A 17,921-nucleotide genomic window follows, 5' to 3' on the forward strand; every position below is an offset into this window, starting at 1 on the left:
TTTGGCAGTGATGTCACTGGCTTTAGGGATGTGCCACGGGCATCCTTTGCCTCTCACTTTCTGGAAGGCAACAGTAGGTAGAAAACGTGTTCTTTATTTTTATTTTCAGTAATGGTTTCGTGTAATGACATTTAGGAAGAAGTTTAAAATAAAGGCCAAGGGCCTCACAGGCGTTCATGTGTGCTGGAGCAGAAGGAATCATGGTCATGCTGGTCACGTGCAGGTTTTGAGGCAAAACCCAGGAAACCGCAGGACCAGCCGGGGTGGGAGGGGATGTTTAAGGAAAACGAACACTTTGAGTACAGAAATGTCCCCTGGATGCAGAGCAGCCTGAGGGACGAGTGTTCTAGAGCCCATCAAGGCTGGATTCTGGACAGGAGTTGCAAATCCATGTCCCAGTGTTTTCCCTTGGCACAAGGATGTGATGGTTTGCAGCTTGGCTGGGGCATGGTGGCCAAGAATTGCACTGCTGCTGACGGAGCAAATCTGTGTGACAACTGATAGTAGTAAATCATTCACAGATTTAGGGTCTTGTCACTTCTTTCTGGGAAGACACAAATCTCATTTCGTCTTTCTGGGAAAAGACAAGTCTTGCTTTGTGTTTCTGGGAAAAGACAAGGCTTATCTTGTTCTGGGAAGGGACAAGGAGCTGACACTCAGCACATCCCTCTGCTTCCAGTGCCCAGCTGACCAGTCCTTAGTGGTTTGTGTGCCAGCACAGCCCACCATGAGGAGCAGGACAGGGGCTTCACAGGGCATGGACAGGGGAAGCTGCATCAGGGATCAGGCAGGCACAGAGAGGCTGTTGGAGTTGGCCATGCTGGAAGAGGCATCCCTCCATAGTGTCTCCTGTACCTTCTGTGGCTGTGGAAGAGGGGATGGTTTCCCATGAGGGACCTCCTGCACTGGGGTTTTTTTCTCTCTTGCTGTTTGATGGTGCCTCAGTTATCTTGTTGCACCAAAGAGAGTAAAAATGTTTGTGGAGGAAGAGGGACACCTTTGGAGAGGCAGTACCATTTGGAAATCCCACAAATTTGTTCTTGTGAAAGCTCTGATTTATGGGAGTTTGTTCTAGTTTCGATCCATCAATGAAGGTAAGTTAAAGGTCATCAAGTCTAAAATGAGTTTACAATCAATTCTTGGCAAGTCAGCATCTCCAGCGAGCCGAGATACATCCAGAACCTCTCCAAGAATGCTCCTGCCTGGCTTTAGCACTTGGACTAGCACTGAATTACAAACCCTCCCACACAATGGATACTGGAAATATTTGATTTAGAATTTATTGCTTGCATGGTCAGAGTGCCAAGAGTCTGATGGATGCAGTCCAGAACTGTGCTGGTGATCCAGGATGGGCACAGGGAGATGGAGGCAGTGTGGTACCACACCAGTGATCCAGGATGGGCACAGGGAGATGGATGCAGTGTTGGTACCATGTTGGTGATCTGTATTGGATGCAGGGAAGTCAACCTCAGCTTTGTGGATGATGGAAGAAAATCCAGGCCTGAGAGCCAACCCCTGCCGCTAAACCGTACCTGCAGCGTTTGGAGTCTGCTCCCTTCTCAGAACAGCCTTCCCTTCTCGGAGCAGCCTTGCTCTGCAAGGCTCAGATGGATGGGAGTGACCTTCAGCAAGAGCTGTTCTAATGTTTATTTTATCAGGACCCAGCTCTGAAGCAGCAGAGCTGCTGGTTATTTTTAACCCAGGCTCTGAGCAGCTGGAGGCCTGGCTCAGCAGGGCCCAGTAACAAATGCTCTAAAGAGGGGCCGTGCATCATTGCTGGGCTGAGGAATGTTCCTGACAGGGAAGGCAGCGCTCGTTCATGCTGTTAACTCCTTCAGGATTCTTTGGGGCTCCATGTGCTCTTGGCACTGGTGGTGTCTGAGGGGTTGGTGCTGCAGAGCTGGGGTTGGCATGGCCCCTGCCCCCTGCTTTGAATGCAGGGGGTGAGAACCCCCATCCCTCTCCCTCCTGGAGCTCTTGCCCTGTCCCCAATGCCATGGAGTGGGCGCTCTGTCCCTTGGGAAAGCTCCTTGTGCAAATCCTTATCCCTCCCTGTGCCAGGCCCCACCTCTGTCCCCCCTCTACCCCACGGGGGTCCCAGCTTCCAGCTGCCTTTTTGGGTTGTGTTTGAGCAAAGCAGGACAGGGAGGTGTGGTGGTTAAAGTTCCACAGAGTAAGGGGAGATGGGTTGTGTGGTTCTCCTGGGGGGCATTCTTGAAAGGCTTTTTTGTTGACAAACAATCTGCTGCTGCACTGGGGACTGAGCTCTGCTGTGCCCACTCAAGTTCCGTGCTGGGAACAGGGGCTGGAGCTGAGATGGGTCCTTGGCCTCCCATGGGGGAAGCAGAGCCAGGTTTGGGGAGTTCTGGCCATGAACCCCACTTCCCCTGGCTTGGGGAAGCAGCAGCTGTGTGTGGAGCACTGCACATGGAGATTTTATCTCATCCTAAAGATAAACAGAAAGGAAAGCTGGAGAATGGGCAATCCTTGATGGGAAACACTCCCAGCTGTCCAACCAGCCTGAGTCACAGCTGGGATGGGAGAGCCCACAATGTCAGGGTGACTGGGACCAGTCTCCTGTCCCACACACTGTCCCCTCTGCTGGGGCTGTGGTGACTGTGGGACCCTCAGTCAGACACCACCAGCTCTATAATGGTTTCCATGGTGTTTGTTTATAGGAGCAGGGAGGCTCCCACCCTGTTTGTGGGGAGTATGTGGGTGGGCCATTCTGGCATGGGAAGTGTTTATCTTCAGCAGGGCCTTGACCCCGGTTCCAGGTGTGAGACAAATCCCCACTCTCCTCCCAAATCCCTGTGCAGGATCCAGCTGCCCTTCACCTGCCCCAGCCCGGGTGGACAGCCCTGCCCAGAGCCCTGCACAGTGTGCAAGAGCTGTTGGTTTGATTACTTGTAGTGTTCTCTCTCCAGTTCTCTGAGCACAGTATGGAACCATTGCTGAGAGAGGGGAAATTACCTGGGAAGGTGTCTTGGGGGCTGTGTAGAGCACCCTGAGAACACCAGACCAGGCTGATTTGGGGCAGAGGGGGTGGCCAATATGAGGCCATTGTGGCTGCAGTGCCAGCCATGGCAATGACCCCCCCACCACCCCAAGTGCTGGGCTGGGAGAACTCACCCCCCTACCCACATGGATGGTGGGCAAGGAGTTGCTGGGTCCTGCTGTGGGGAGAGGAAGGGCAAGAAGAGCCAGGTCTGGCTTTGAAAGTGAAAAATAAAATTTTTATTCAGTGTTTGCATAGTTGATTTATATCAAGGTAATGTCCCATCCCTCCCTGCAGTGTCTGCAGTGGCAGGATGGTTATCAAAGCCAATGCCCGGCTGTACCCAAGCAGGTTATTTTGCAGTAAGTATTTATAAATTTGTTTTATAGGTATATGGTGCATAAACAGCTTTGTGCTCACAGTATAAAATCTCTCTCTATGGAGCTGCAGTCAGAGGATGATGATGGCAGGGCCTGGAGGGGTCGTTCTGCTGCTGCCTCTATGGAAATGGCTCTGGGGCTGCCAGCACTGCACAGAGGAGGGGCTGGCACAGGGGGTCCGGGTGTGCCCAGTGCTGGGGCACAGACAGCACAGGGATGTTCCCACCCCACAGACTGAGAGAACAGCAGTGAAGTGAGCGACTGCCACAGCAGCCCCCAGACCTCCCCAGCCCTTTATCCTGCCTGTGCTCCTGGGGAGGAGCGTGAGTGGCGTCGGTGCCACGTGTCGGGGTCAGGCTGGGCTCTGGCAGTCGCCCTCCTGGGACATGTTGGGCTGAAGCAGGTGGGGGCCAGCGAGGCAGGGTTCCTGCAGCTGGGGGCCAGGGCAGCAGCTCACAGGGGCTGGGGGGCGATGATGACGTTGCGGTAGCCCTTGACCCCCGTCAGTTGGTCGCTCTCAAAGTCCACCATCAGCTTCTGCAGCCCCGACAGCCGCGGCATCAGATCCATTCGGAGTTTGGCCTCTGCCTGCGGCTCCACCGGCTCCTCACTGTGGGAGGGCAGGGAGTTACTGTGGCCTGTCACCCTCAGAGCCCCTTGTCACCCTCCCAGGGCCCGCAGGACAGTGCTGGGACTTTGGCAAGTAATGACCTCTCTAGGGAGGCCGAACCCCTTCCCCAGCGAGGTGTAGGGTCGGGATACTCTGAGTCCATGGAGACCAGCAGAGCCCTGGCTCCTCCTGTGCCCCATGGCTGCCCTCCCTGGGGGCTCCACACACAGAAATCCATCCCCACACCACTCCCAACATCCCAGCCAGGTGAAGGGGGAAAAGCTCTTACAGCTCCTTGACCAGCTGCCCCTCGGTGAGGCCGGTGCCCTCCACCACGAACACGCAGCCGTTCAGGGGCACGGCGAGAGGGTTCACCAGGCTGATCTCGGCCACCAGCTTCCGATTCTGCATCGGCTCTCCTAAAATCTGCAAGTAGGAGAGGTTGGACCCTAAGCACCACCGATCATGAGGGCCATGGTGCTCCCCTTGCCCCAGGGCTGAGGCAGGACCTTAGGGAAGCAGGTCCCAGGGGATGCAGCCCTGCTCAGTGAAGCAGGACCTGCTGTCCAAGCGCTGGGGTAGCCCCCAGAGATCACAGCAACTCATTCCCCTCAAACCCGCCTGGGATGGGACATTGGACCCTTACCCTGATCTTGATTGGTGGATTCTCAACATAAATGTCCCTGACAGCCACAAGGATGTCGCCAGTCTGGTGATCGTTCAGGAGAGCTACCACCTTGATGAGGTTGTCCTGGGTCAGTTTGTCCCTGTACTCTTCGTACAGGATGCGCAGGGGCACCCTCTTCTCTGGAAGGGCAGCAGAGAGGGGTCAGCACCCACGGCATTTCCAGCCCAGAACCCACAGTCCTGTGCTGGCACCCAGCTGCTGCTGGCATGGTTTGGGTGATGCCTGCACCAGGGGTCCAGAGTGCCAGCCCTTGGCAGCCAATGGGGCACTGGGAGGCAGCCTGGTCCCGGGCAGCTGCCCTCACTCAGCCCTCAGCCTTGTTCATCTGAAAGTCCTTCAGGGATGGGGCTGTCCAGGGGAAGGACAGGGAAGGAGGCTGAAAGCAACCAGCTGCAGAACTGCCTGGAACAAGGAGCCCAGAATGGCTATGACCATGAGAAATGGAGCCTGACATTCATGAGGCAAGATTTGAAGTGCCATAGCATCAGCTGAGACTGTGGGGAAGGGAACAAGCCTGGCTTCCTATACTGGCACAAAGTGCTGGGGTGCCCTAAAGAATGCAGCCTGGGAAGTCCTAGAGTCTGTATTCTGAAGCAGGAGCTGAGGGTAGAAGTTTCAGGAGCTCATAATTAATGTTTCAGAAGAAATGGTGTTGGGTTAACTTTTTCACAGGAATGTTAAGGGCCCCAAAGGCCACAGCACATCTCCCCACTCCCCCATCCAGCCCTGCAAAAGGCTCCAAGTACCAGCTGGTGCTTCTGCCAGCATGAGCAGAGGCACATCCCTCTCCCCTCCATGGTGGCAAGGGCCAGCACATTCCTCATTCCTGTAAAGCAGCTCAACACCTGGCAGAGTGCCGAGCACTGCGATTGCAAGAGGGCTGGTGAGGAGCAGGGCTCGGCGCAGGGTAAACATTTGCCTGTTCCAGGACAGCAGATGTGTGGCCTTTCCAAGCCCTGAAGGGTCTCTGCAAGCTCACGTAAGCCCAAACTCGTGTTTAAGGACCAGATGGTGATGTTCACGTGTGTGACGAGGGCGAGGGAGGGTCGGGGGCCGTGCCAGGACAGCTCTGCAGCCCAACGCCCACCCACAGAGACATCGAGAGCTTCAGCTGCTGGCCAGGAAACCCAGTGCTGCTCACTTCCTCCAGCCTGGGACCACGCACTCAGGGCTGAGCTGGGTGAGTTCCTCTCTCACTGGGGTGGGAAGGTCCCACCAGAGAGCCCAGCCTAGCCCAAAGTCTGAGGGAAAGCAGGAGGGATGCAGACAAGTGCCACAGAGTGCCTAGGGGTGGCAGCCGGGTGTGCCCAGCCTGCTCCCTTGGCATAACAGCTACAGCAGCAGTGGCTTGTCCAGCTCCAAGTGCATTTCCAGCCTCTGCCTGAGCAATTTCCTCACACAGAGATTAAAAATCCTCTCACAAAGATTAAAAACCCACAGTGGTAGTTAGTAAGGAGGATGCCCCAAAGTGGCATTGCCTACTGAGCAACTGAACACAGGCAGAGCTGACCCCAGCCCTGGTGAAGCATCTCCTTCACCATCAGTGGGTCCCTTACCTGCCCTGGGCTCAATGTCAATCTCCACTGGGTCGGTGAGGCCGCACTGGGGCCCCAGGGTGCCGTTGTGGCTGCTGGCACGGGCACACAGTGTCACCCTGCAGACACGCTCCTCATCCGTGTTGTTGTTGACCACAGCAAAGACATCGAAGTCGCTGCCCTTGTTTGCACCCTCTGACACCTTGATCCTGAGGTGCAGCCCCTCATCCTCCTCCCCGATGGACTTCTTCTGATGCTCTGCCTTCTCAAACACTGCCCGCTCCTCCTCAGACCCTGCAGTGCACAAAATCCCTGTGATTCCCTGGAGTACGGGGAGGGCCTGGCCTGGGCTGCTCTGCCCTGAGCCCTGCAGCCCTCCTGCTCCTGTTGTTTCCCAGCAGCAACATCCCTCCCTGGAGTCTGCCCCTGAAATCCCCCATACCCTCTGGGTATTTGTAGTTGTGGGTGATGTCCTCCCGGCTGTCCCTGCCGATGCTCTTGGTGCTGATGAACTTGCCCACGTCTGAGGAGCGGATGCTCTGCTTCTGCATCCCATCACCCTGCACCACCCAGTACACCACGTCAGCGTTCACCTCGGCGAAGATGAAGGGGATGTCGTACTTGAGCAGCATGTCACCCTCTTTGATGGCCTTGACAGGGGCTGGCCCGCAGCAGTAAACTCCTGCACGGAGCAGAGCCACTGTCACCACTCCAGGGCTCAGCCACAAGGGGTGGCTGTGGTGGGGTGACCCAGCTGTGCTGGGGTGTGAGGAGGATGGAGCTTCTGTGTGGAGCACGTTGTACCTTCACTCTTCTCCTGAGGGGTCGGGTCCAGCACCTGCCACCCATCATAGACAGCTCCCAGGTCTGGACGGGTCATCCACGACTCCACCCAGCAGTGGAAGTTCCTGCGAGGAAAACCAGTGTGTAGGAGTCTCAGCCTCCCCCAGCACCTGCCAGGCCCTGGGGAAGGGGCAGAAGTAGCCCAGGGTGGGCAGGCTGAGGTCCTGCTGTGCTGCTCACCAGATCTTGTCCCAGGATTGCCTCTCCTGCTCCCCCCGCTCGTTGATGTAGCGGTCGATGGTCAGGTTGGCGTTGGTGTCGTGGGCTGAGTTGAAGTTGGTCACCACTCGGCTGGGGATCCCCAGGCACCTCATGACTGTGGGGAGCAGGGCAGGGTGAGACAGGGCCAGGTTTGCTCCACTCCCATCCCACAGAGCCCCAGGTTTGCACAGCTCATGTGCCGTGGAGCCCCAGGTTTGAACAACTCCTGCCCTTCCCTTTGCCTGCGAAAGGGCTGCCTGGGGACTGATCCCCAGGTGAAGCCAGCTCCCACAGCCACAGTGCACAGGCAAGCTGGCTGGGTGGCACCTGCTCTGACTGCCTGACAGGTTTGACATTGCAGCAAAAAAAGGCACAAAAAGTGTCTGTGAGAGCTTTGGAGGTAGAGTGTGGGCAGCCGTGCTGAACCCCGGATTTCATCTCCCAGCTGTCTTTCACTGCACAGGGAGCTCCCCAGGGAGCAGGGAGGCAGTTACAGTGCTTCAAAGGAAGGCTATAAACCTCTGCGAGTCACTGAAAATCCACTTTAGTTTTTTGCTATTTCTCTCCTCTAAAAAGGATCTTGTCTGTCTGTGACACATCAGTGCTCTCACAGGCAGCGTTTTTCTTGGGGCAAAGTTGCACGGGCATATGTGAGTGCTTCCCAGCGGCAGCAAGTTTGGAATTTTTCTCTTGTTTTTCCCCAGTCTGATTGTCCTGGTGGCCATGACATTATTGTGATCTTAGTGGATTCGTGACTTTATTGCAAACTTGGCCTTAAAGCCACTTCCCTCACCCTGGCCTGCCTCAGTTCCTCCCTCGCTGCCTGGCCTGGGAGGCAGTGCTGATTGAAAAACCAGAGCCCTTTTGTATAATTTTTTCCCTCTATTTCCTGACAAACTAGAGTAATAGAGAGCTAATTGCAAAGGAATCATTGCAGGCTGATTGCAGCTCTTCCCTCAGGATGCAGCACCAGGAGTGGATGGGGTGGGAGATGGGGGGAGATGGGTGACCCTGTCCTGTGGAGAAGGAGACACCAGAGGAATCTGCTCTCACCAGTGCAAGCCACAGCAGCAAAGACCCAGCACTGGCCATACTTGACTGGCTGGCACCCAAAATTCTTCCACCTCTTGAGAATGTCCACGCTCCCAATCCAGGCCATGGGGCTCATCCCATCCTCGTAGCGGTTGTCCCACCGCCCAAAGAGCACCCCTCGGTCCTCGTCATTGCAGTTCACCTGTGGTAGGAGAAAAGGGGGACGATGGAGGGGCAGGAACAGCCTGGGGAGGGAGGGAGGGAGGGAGGGAGGGAGGGAGGGAGGGAGGGAGGGAAAAAGCCTTTGCCCCATTCACATGCACTGGCACCCACATTAATACCCATAATAATCCATGCAAGAGCTCACTGGGATGCAGGTGGACAGGGTGCTAATTAGGGATGAATTTTAGAAACACATCCTCCTGCCTGGGAATTTGGGAGTGATTATCCCTGAAATGATCTGTGCCCATCCCTGCTTTTTGTTTCCTCTAAAAAAGCCCTTACACATACAGGAGCAGTAACAGGGAAAGGATGTAAAAGAGAGAGGAAACACCCCAGAGAAGGAAAACGGTGTGAAACGGGGTGGGGGGGTGGCAAATGCTGTCCGCCACAGCTGTAGCTGGGGGGTGTTTGCAGCCCAGGGAATGAGGGGTGCTGGGGACAGGGTGCACCCCAGACTCACCATGGCGCTCACCACCCTGCCAATGTACACGGGGTCATTGCGGCGGGAGCAGTCCCGGTTCTGGTCCCTCAGGTGTTTGGGGTTTATGTCCAGCATCTTGAGGCAGATGGCCAAGACTTCATCCTCAAACTGGTGGGGAGCAGGGAGAAAAGGTTGTGCGAGGTCCCCACAGGGGCTCTGCCACCTATCCTCCCTCTCTGGCTCAGTGTGATGCCCCTGCCAGCAGAGCTGCTGGGTACAGGAGTCACACCTCCTCAGGGTCCCCTCCCCGGCCAGTATCCCCTGAGTGATGTCCCCACTGTCCCCACTCAGCCTGTGAAGCCTGTAGGTGATCTCCTGCCTACGTCCTGGGGCTGGATCTGGTTTCCTGTGACTGCACAGGGGTCAGGGCAGGGACCTGACCTCCTGGAAAATCTATTTCCCATCAGAGCTGAGTCACAGCCCTTCCTTGAATTGAGGTGTGGATCCTGTGGAGGCCATGGGCACCCCCACTGCTGTGGGCCCTTAGCCCTTTGCTCAGGGAGGGTGGCTGAGCAAGCCCTGTGCCCCGGGGGTGCAGCTCAGGGTGTGAGCACTGCCTTATCGACAGCCCTGGCACAGTGCCCAGGAATTCATTATCAGGCACCAGCTCCCAGCACAGCAGGGCCACCCAGATTAGGGACACATGGCCATGGGGCCCCCAGGAGCCAGGGGGAAACACTCCCCTTGCCTTGCCATGCTTTGAAGTCAGCACATTCCCTCTTGGAAATGAGACTCCGGGTTCTTTGACCCATGGCTGGACCCCGAGGTGCTGACAGCATTTGGGGTGCAGGCTGGTGAGGGGCACACACGTGGCACCAGTCCCTGTGTCCTGCAGCGCCAGAGCTGCATGGCCAGAGGTCCCAAGGGTCCCAGGGGGCCTTGCCTGCTCACCTGGCCGAAGTTCCAGGGGATGGAATAGATGTAATCAGAGGTGCCCTGGAAGATGAGCCCGTCCTGGGACAGGACGTACTCACGGCGCTCGTTCTCATCGCGCATGAAAACCGTGTCCTCTGTGGGGACAGCAAGAGATGGGGACAGGGCTCTGCCCTGCACAACCAGCTGCCTGACCCCCTCCCTGTGGATGGATCCAGTGGGAAATGAGGCACCAGGGGCTGGAACTGCTCATGCCTTAAACAGCTGCTGGGGAATTTCAGCCCAGGTTCATTTAAAGTGATGGGAAAATTTCAGCGGGTTTGTGGTTTGCTTTGTATTCTTTCTCATGTCCCTGTCTTTCCTCCCTTTTATTTAATGGAGATGGATCTCTTCTCAGCAGGGGAGACCTCCCTAGGGGTGCAGTGAGCAGTGGGAGTGGGTGTGCTGGTTCAGCACAGCCAAAGCCATTTCACTCACAGCAGCTACTGCTGTGGAAATCAACATTTACTGGAAATGTTTGCAGAAGGAAACCCCACATGTTCAGCACAGCCCTGCGCTGAGCACAGCTTCCTATGGCCCCTTATCTCTGCAGATCCAGCGTGGGACACTTCAGATCCAGGAAATCAGCCAGTCCAGAGGCAGGGGAAGGACATGGAGAGGGGAAAATCCCAGGGCTGTCGAACCTTACAGCACTGAATCGAACCTCTCCTCTGGGTCTGGCTGCCCTAATTTCACCAGGACAGTAATATTCATGTCACTGAGTCCACAGCTGGGTGCCTGGGTGAGGATGGGTGAGAATGGCCCTGGTGGGGGTAATTAGGGACAACTGGGGGCAATTAGGGACATTTAGAGGCTTTTCCCTTGTCCCCTGCCAGGGACTGCCCAGGGCTTCACACCAGCAGCACAGTGGTGAGCTCCCACCATGGTGGGGGCAGCCTGGACAGGCCATTGGGTGTTTGGGGTGGTGGCAAATGGCTCTGGGTGTTGCAGGGTGGGGATGGTACTCCTGGCCCTGACCCACTGCAGGGATTGTGTGGAGATAGAAGCAAAATGAGGCTTTCTGCTTAAACCTGCCTTCAGACCAGGGCTTGGGACACCTGGAACTGCGCTGGGATGAGACCTGTGAGGGGTGCCTGGGGAGCATCTTGTGCTTTCCTGAGCCTTGGAATCCCTGGACTCAGAGAGGTGAAAGCCTCACCTGGGTGCCAGGGGTTGAAGAGCAGGATGAAGTCCCCGATCTGGTAGCTGGAGCCCTGGTAGTCGGTGCAGGTCTCCAGGGTCAGGCTGTAGCGGCCGATGCGGGCGTCGGGTGGGGAGCAGAGCGACACGGACAGGGACTCCCCGTCCTGCTGCTGCACCACGGCACTCCAGCACGACTCCTCGGGGCAGTCAGTCATGGCAAAGTGGGATTGGGTTCCTGATGTCTCACTGGGGCAGGGCCCTGTTGAGAAAGAGTAGGTCAGCTCTCCCAGTGCTCCAGAGCCCCTGGAGCCCCATGTCACTGTGATGTTTTCTGAAAAATCCCTTCACCAGGAATTTTCTCCTGAGAACCCTCAGAAAAGAAATGTAAGCAATAATTATCTGATTGCTTAGAATGTAGTCTGGAGGTTGCTTACCTACAGGTGCATCTTTGATTGATTCCATGTGAATTGTTTTTAGTTAATGACCAATCCCAGTCCAGCTGTGTCAGGACTCTGGTCAATTGTGGGTTTTTATTATTAATTCTTTTCCAGCCTTTTGTCTATATCCTTTCTCTTTCTTTAGTATAGTTTTAGTATATAATTTCTTTTGATATGAGATGATTATAATATAATATAATATAATATAATATAATATAATATAATATAATATAATATAATATAATATAATATAATATAATATATCAGCCTTCTGAGAGCCTAAAGTCAGATTCTCACCTCTCACCTCATCCTGGAGACCTCACAACACAACAGCCCCGTGGAGGCTGCACCAAGGGCACCTGCTCCAAGCCCCCTGCCCTGTGGCAGCTGCCTGGATCTTGGCTGTCCCAGTCTGGAATATTCCCATGTAGTTTATTTATTATTAAATATATTATATATATAAAATATAATATATATTTACTGAGGGCACAAGGTAGCCCAGCTGCGGGGAGCTCAGGCGTGTCTCTCACTGTTTGGGAAGGGACAGACTCGCCCTGGGGGGGCCAGCAGAGCACAGGGGTGCCCACCCCGGGGCCAGGTCTCTGTTCTCAGACGCACCCGCTCCTGTCTGCTCCCAGCAGCGCTGCTGAGTCCCTGCAGCCACGCACGGGGGCTGGCAGAGCCCGGCCATGAGCCCCGGCCCCCGTCCCCGGCTGCCCCGGTCGGTGTGTGCAGCCTCAGGCGTTGCTGCAAACATCCCGGCGCTAGGGATGACCTCAGTGGCCAAAGCGCCGAGCCTGGGACAGGGTGATCCCTGCCGGCCCCTCCGAGCTGCAGCCACGGCCAAGCCACCTGCCCCGAGCCGGCTCCAGAGCCGCGCTCCGAGCGGTGCCGCCCAGCCCGGCCCTGCGCAGCCTGGCCGGCAGCCGAGGCAGCGGTGCCACTGCTGTCCCCCCTCCCCGCCGGAGCACAGCCCTGGCTGGGCCCCTGCCAGCCCTCGCCCACAGGCCGGTCACCAAAAATACTCGTGAACTCATGCTAGTGACACAGTTTCTCCTCTCGGGGAGGCTGGGCTGAGTTCACGGCGTCCTTTGGGCAAGAGCCAGCGCTGCCGTGAGCTGGGCAGACACAGGAGCCTGCCTCCTCCTCCTCCTCCTCCTCCTCCTCCTCCTGCTGCTTCCACAGCCCACAACGTCCCCCTAGACTCCGGCACCCGAACGGGGCTCTGCCAGCACGGCTACTGCAAAAATACAGCTCTGTTTTCACTCTACTCTTCCTTCCCTCTTTCTTGTGAGAGGCAGGACATGACCTCGGTGGCTTTGCTGTCCCAAATGCAGGGACAGCTCTGGCAGTCCTTGCCTTGACAGGTCCGGCCCCAGTTTGTAATGTGCTGGGGCTGCTGGGGTGGCACTGCCACGTGCCTCTGTGAGCACCACAGCACCTTTGCCCTCTTTCTGCAGCTCTGGGGCTGGGATCCAGCCCAGAGGAGCCTCTGCCAGCCTGTGCCTGGCCTGGGAGGCTCCTCTGGGCTGTGCCTGTGGCTTCTCCCCCTGCAAAACCAGCCCGGGTCTGCCCGGCTGTAGCATGGCCATGGGGCTGCTGGGGCACCGAGGTGTAGGATGAAGCTGGGACGTGCTGGGTTTTGTTTTGTCACCAGAGCTTTTGGGATGGAAATAGGAGAGTTTTATTCTGCGAGGAAACTTGGGTGCAGTTTTACTTTGAATTCTGGCCGGGTTGACTCAGCATGGTGCTTCAGCCCCAAAATAGCTCCTGCCTGAGGAATAGTTTCCTCTCCCTTTGCTCTGAGCTGGCCGGGCTGAGCCCCTGCCCGGTGGCTGCACCCAGCCCTGGCTGTGAGAGCCCAGCCCAGCCCAGCCCCGGCCCGGGGGGCTGCGCTGGGGGGGCTCCGTGGGAACATTTCCTTTCTCCAGTGTTTGTGTTTCCTGAGCAAACCCCGCTCTGGGATGTCTGAGAGGACAGCAGGGCTGGGTGTAAATCCCATCAGCAGAAATGCTGTGGTACCTCTGGCTGAAAAGATTCACTGTGCTGATGTTTCTGAGAGGAGCAGGAGGGTTGGGCAGGATCCTGGCCTCAGCCAAGGTACTTGCTGGTGAGCTGGCAGCCCTGTCATGCTCTTAGTCTGGCTCAGCCCTGAGAGGAGGAGGACGGGGAGGAGGTGATGATGCTGGTGGGTTTTTTTGCTTTATTTATCACTTCCTCTCTCAGTAAGGGGATGAATTTCTACCTTTTTTCTTGTTATGATATAAAAGCTGTGCACAGCACCAGGTGAGGAGCAGGGACTGTGTGACATGGGGCAGGTGCCGTGGCACAGCCCCCGTGGGAGCACAGCTGAGCTTTGGGGGCAGGGACAGAGGTGGTGACACCCACCCAGCCCTCCCTGGCGACACAGACGTGGCGGCACTCACCGGTCTCGACGTTGAAGGAGAGTTTGTCCACGCTCTCGTCGTAGGCGCGGCCCGAGAAGCGCAGGGTGATGCTGAAGGGCTGTCCCCGCCGCAGCACCAGCTGCTTGCAGCCCATGTCCGCCGTGCGGTGCTCCCGCCCGTTGCGGTCGCAGTGCAGGTCCCACGTCTCCAGCACCAGGTCTGCGAAGGCAGGGGCAGGTACAGCTCTGAGCTGGGACACGTCTCACAGCACCGAGGCTTGGCAAGGGGGGTGGCTGCGCCCATCCCGAGCCCCGCGTTGGGACCTTGGAGAGGGGTCAGAGCCTCCCCCACCCGCAGTGCCCTGTGCTCCCAGGTGTGCCGGGCGGAGCATCTCTCCGGGAGGGCGCTGTGACCGTGCCAGACTCTGAGCATCCTTCCAGCAATGCTCTGAGGGCTGGGTTCCCGTTGTGTGCTGTGACAGGGGCACAGCTTTGGCAGCCAAGCTCACAGCGAGTTTTTGCCCTCCTGATCCAGCTCTATGCTGTGTTGTGCCGTGGAGCTGCCTCTGTGGTATCACTGTGCTGCCAGAGCTGTGCCTGGCCTGTGTCTCACAGCACCCAGCACCAGGCAAAGCCCAGCACTCAGCTCTGCTCTCAGGGGGCCTTCACTGGGGCTGCTGTCTGTGTGCCCCCAGCCCAAGCATGTGCTGCTGAGCGAGCCCAGGAATGCCCAGGATGTTCCTGTGCCTCAGCTAGGCCTCCAGCAGCTTTACTGTGCTGACAAATTGGTGAGAGGAAGTGTAGATATGGTGACAGAGGGTGTCTGATGCCCCAGCCATATTCAGGCTGCTCTGCTCTGCTGGCAGCCCAGGCAGGGCTGTGTGCCAGCCACCAGCAGCCACGTCCCTGCCATCCTGGGCACTGTGCTGGAGCGATGAGATATCCATCATCCCCTGAGGCCACTGACCCCTGACTGCTCTGCAGTGATGTATTCATCACCAGGATAAGCAAAAGCACTCTGTGCAGAGAGCACAGAGCAAGTGAGGGACTGGGCACATCAGTGGGCAACCAGTGGGCAAGCTGAGGCTCAGTGCCCCATGCCATGGCTCCCCTCGGCCATGCCCATCCCAGTACCAGCTCTGGAAGTCACCCAGCCCTCCCTGGACAGTGCCAAATGGAAACAGCAGCCCCTGAGCTCACCATCCCCAGAGCTAAATGAAAACACCGCTCCTGGCTCTCTGGGCAAGGGGACTCTGCAGTATGGGCCCAGGGGAGGGCAGTGGGCTTGTCACTGTCCCCAGCACAATGTGAGAGCTGCTTGAACGGTCCCTAACTAAGGGCAAGGTCCCCACAGCCAGGCCATGGGAACTGTGAAGTGGGGACAGAGCCCACACAAGCCCCTTCCCTCCCTGCCTCCCCCTCTGTGAGCAGCACAGCCCTGTGCTATGGAACATGGGCTCTACAAGTGGAATCTCACATGGAGCTTGGTTGACATGGTTAAGCTTGCTGACAATAAAATAAACAAAAAGTGTGTTCAGAGAACAGGATCAGGGCTCCTTGTCACAGTCATCCTGGGGTTTTCATCCTCAGCAGATTTAGCAAAAGAAGTAGATTTCTCAAAGCACAGGTGCCTCCAATCAAACCAATGGGTGCCAAGAGATGAGTGGGAAGGCGGCTGTGGTGCTGCAAGTGGTAGCAGCACCCTGGGCACTCAGGAGCAGGAGCTGCCCAGTGTGTTCAGGACAAGAGGACACAGTGCTAAGCTGTGCCAAGGGAAATTTAGGCTGGACATTAGGAAAAAATTTTTCACAGAGTGATTGGGCTTTAGAATGTGCTGTCCTGGGACATGGTGGAGCCTCTGTCCCTGGAGGTATTTAAAAAAAGACTGGATGTGGCACTTAGTGCCGGGGTCTGGTTGATAAGGTGCTGTTAGGGCATAGGTTGGACTTGAGGCTCTTAAAGGTCTTTTCCAACGTAGTTAATTCTGTGATTCTGTAGCTGCTCAGCTATGTGTCTGAGTGAGTGTCCGACCCGAGGGACCTGTGTTGGTATTGCTACAGCAGAGCTGGGAGCCAGGGCAGCCTGAGGCACTGTGGCACGGCAGAGCAGAGTGATGCCGTCTCACCCAGAGGGCTGCGTGCCCGCGGGAATCACACAGACCCATTCCTGGGACTTTGGGGGCAGCTCTGTGGGAGCTGGGGGTGTCTCTGCCCTGAAGAGCCAAGCGTGCAGCATTCCCGAAGCCCAGAAGCTCTGTTCGTGCCTGAGCCCCCTGAAATCCCCTCACCCTGTCAGGCACACGCTCCCGGCCCAGCTGTCCCCCCTGCTCTACCGGGAAAGCTTTAAATAGCACCAAACTTCATCCGACGGCTCCCAACGACGCCCGGGCCGGAGGAGGAAGGGCACAGAGTGCGCGGACCCTGCTGGGCTGTGATCGCCGTCCCGCCGCAGTCTGTCCGCTCCCCACCGCCTTGCCTTGGCTGGTCAGGGACCGGCTGCAGCCCCAGCGAGCCCGGAGCGTTGCGGGGGCACCGAGCGCGGGCTGGGGCGGGGATGCGGCCGCTCGGGACTTCCCGGGACGGGACCGAGCCCCGGCACCTGCGGGGTTCGCGCCGCGCTCCTACCTTCGGCCATGGTGCCGGGCGGTGCGGGTGGGCGCTGCCGGTGCCTGTCCCGGTGCCTGTCCCGGTGCCTGTCCCGGTGCCGCGGGCAGCGCTGTCGGTGTCGGTGTCGGTCCTGGCCGCGGTCCGGGTGCCGGGGGAGCTGCCCCTCACCAGCCGCTGTCCGGCTCCACCGCCCGCCCCATTTATCCCGCCCGCCCCCCGCGCACCCCCCGCCTCTCCCCGCGGCCGGGCCGCCGGAGGGAAGAAAGGAAAAACAAAGTTTCCAGGAAACGGGCGGCTTTAGGTCCCACCTATTGAGAGCAACCACCCAAAAGAAAAAAAAAAAAAAAAAAAGCAAAGCAGGTCTCCCGGCGCCCCCCGGGTTGGCAGCAGCGGAGTCTCCCGGGACCCCACAGGCCTCGGGTTGGAAATGGCCCCGCTGCCGATCGGGAGGAGGGAGAACAAGGGGGCGGAGAGGGGCTGCGCGGCTTTCAGCGAAGCGCCAGGACTCGGGACCGTTTTCTCCTTATAAAGTTCTTTCCCTCCTCTGGCAGCGTCCCCATCCTGGCCAGTCCTGGTGGGATGCGTTTGCCGGGAATTGCATCCCCTTCCCGAAGCTGCATCCCTGACAGATGGGGTCTGAAGGGAAAATGTGCTGAAAACTTTGCTGCTGCACAGCAGATGTGTTGAAATCGCCCTGGTGGCTCTGGGACGTGGAAGCGTGCACACAGCAGTGACCACCACATTCCCTGGAAATCCCTTGCCCCATGCACTGGCCATCCCTCTCCTGCCTGGGGGTCCCTGCCTCAGGGTCTTGCCAGTGGTGCCACCTGGGCATGTCCCAGCCCTCCCCGTGTGTCCTAAGGGTCACCCAACACACCAGAGACCACCCGTCAGGGACAGGGGGCTGAGACTCCACACCTCCATGGGCTCTTGGGGTTTGGGAGCTCTGCCCCCCCCCGCACTTGGGGTGGTCCTGGTCAGGGGGCCCCAGCTGTGGGCAGTGCTCTGCTCAGGCAGGTCAGGACATGGCACTGGGAGGGTCTCCAGCCCTACCAAGGCATTTTTGGCACTGACAGAGTTGGTAAGGTCCAAGCATGGCAAGGGCAGAGTCCAGGAGGAGCCCCATGTGCTGGTATGTCCTGCTCTGGGGCACATGGCTGCTTTTACAGAAGCACTGTCCCCAATGCAGCCATGGCTGGGGGAGCCCCATCCTCCATCACCTTCTTTAAGGAAGGTGGGGAGGGATATTGGAGCAGAAGCAGCAAATCCTTGCTGAGAGAAAGCTTGGGACAGCTGGTTTTAATGGAAACAATTCATGTACTACTCCACCATGGATCTGTATGGGCTGGGGGTGTGCAGTTCATGGTGGGAGCCTTTGCCAAGTGCACAGCCTGTGCCAGCAGGGCCTCCTCACCCCAGGAAGGTCCATACAGGAACAGTGTTTCCC

At 57.4% G+C, this 17,921-nt stretch overlaps 1 protein-coding gene across 1 annotated transcript; it reads right to left on the bottom strand.

Annotated features, from left to right (window-relative positions):
• Positions 1–3,214: 3,214 nt before the first annotated feature.
• TGM2 (transglutaminase 2) lies at positions 3,215–16,567 on the bottom strand. The gene is made up of 13 exons (XM_066561533.1): positions 16,493–16,567; positions 13,909–14,088; positions 11,062–11,304; positions 9,882–10,000; positions 8,970–9,098; positions 8,309–8,489; positions 7,235–7,370; positions 7,016–7,119; positions 6,654–6,893; positions 6,233–6,505; positions 4,635–4,795; positions 4,278–4,414; positions 3,215–3,988 (listed from the first exon to the last, which is right to left on the bottom strand). Exons 1-13 carry the CDS (start codon positions 16,500–16,502, stop codon positions 3,832–3,834), a joined length of 2,070 nt encoding a protein of 689 aa, XP_066417630.1. The 5' UTR covers positions 16,503–16,567; the 3' UTR covers positions 3,215–3,831.
• Between the last annotated feature and the right edge of the window lie 1,354 nt (positions 16,568–17,921).

This window comes from Molothrus aeneus, chromosome 17 (assembly GCF_037042795.1).
Source record: "Molothrus aeneus isolate 106 chromosome 17, BPBGC_Maene_1.0, whole genome shotgun sequence".
Classification (NCBI taxonomy): Eukaryota; Metazoa; Chordata; class Aves; order Passeriformes; family Icteridae; genus Molothrus; species Molothrus aeneus.

Excerpts from the sequence above, each read along its gene's own strand:
- TGM2 (XM_066561533.1), bottom strand. Across the intron at positions 9,099-9,881 it reads TCCCCTGGAACTTCGGCCAG|TTTGAGGATGAAGTCTTGGC; the intron begins GTGAGCAGGCAA and ends GCTCCCCACCAG. Across the intron at positions 7,371-8,308 it reads TGCTGCTGTGGCTTGCACTG|TCATGAGGTGCCTGGGGATC; the intron begins GTGAGAGCAGAT and ends TGCTCCCCACAG.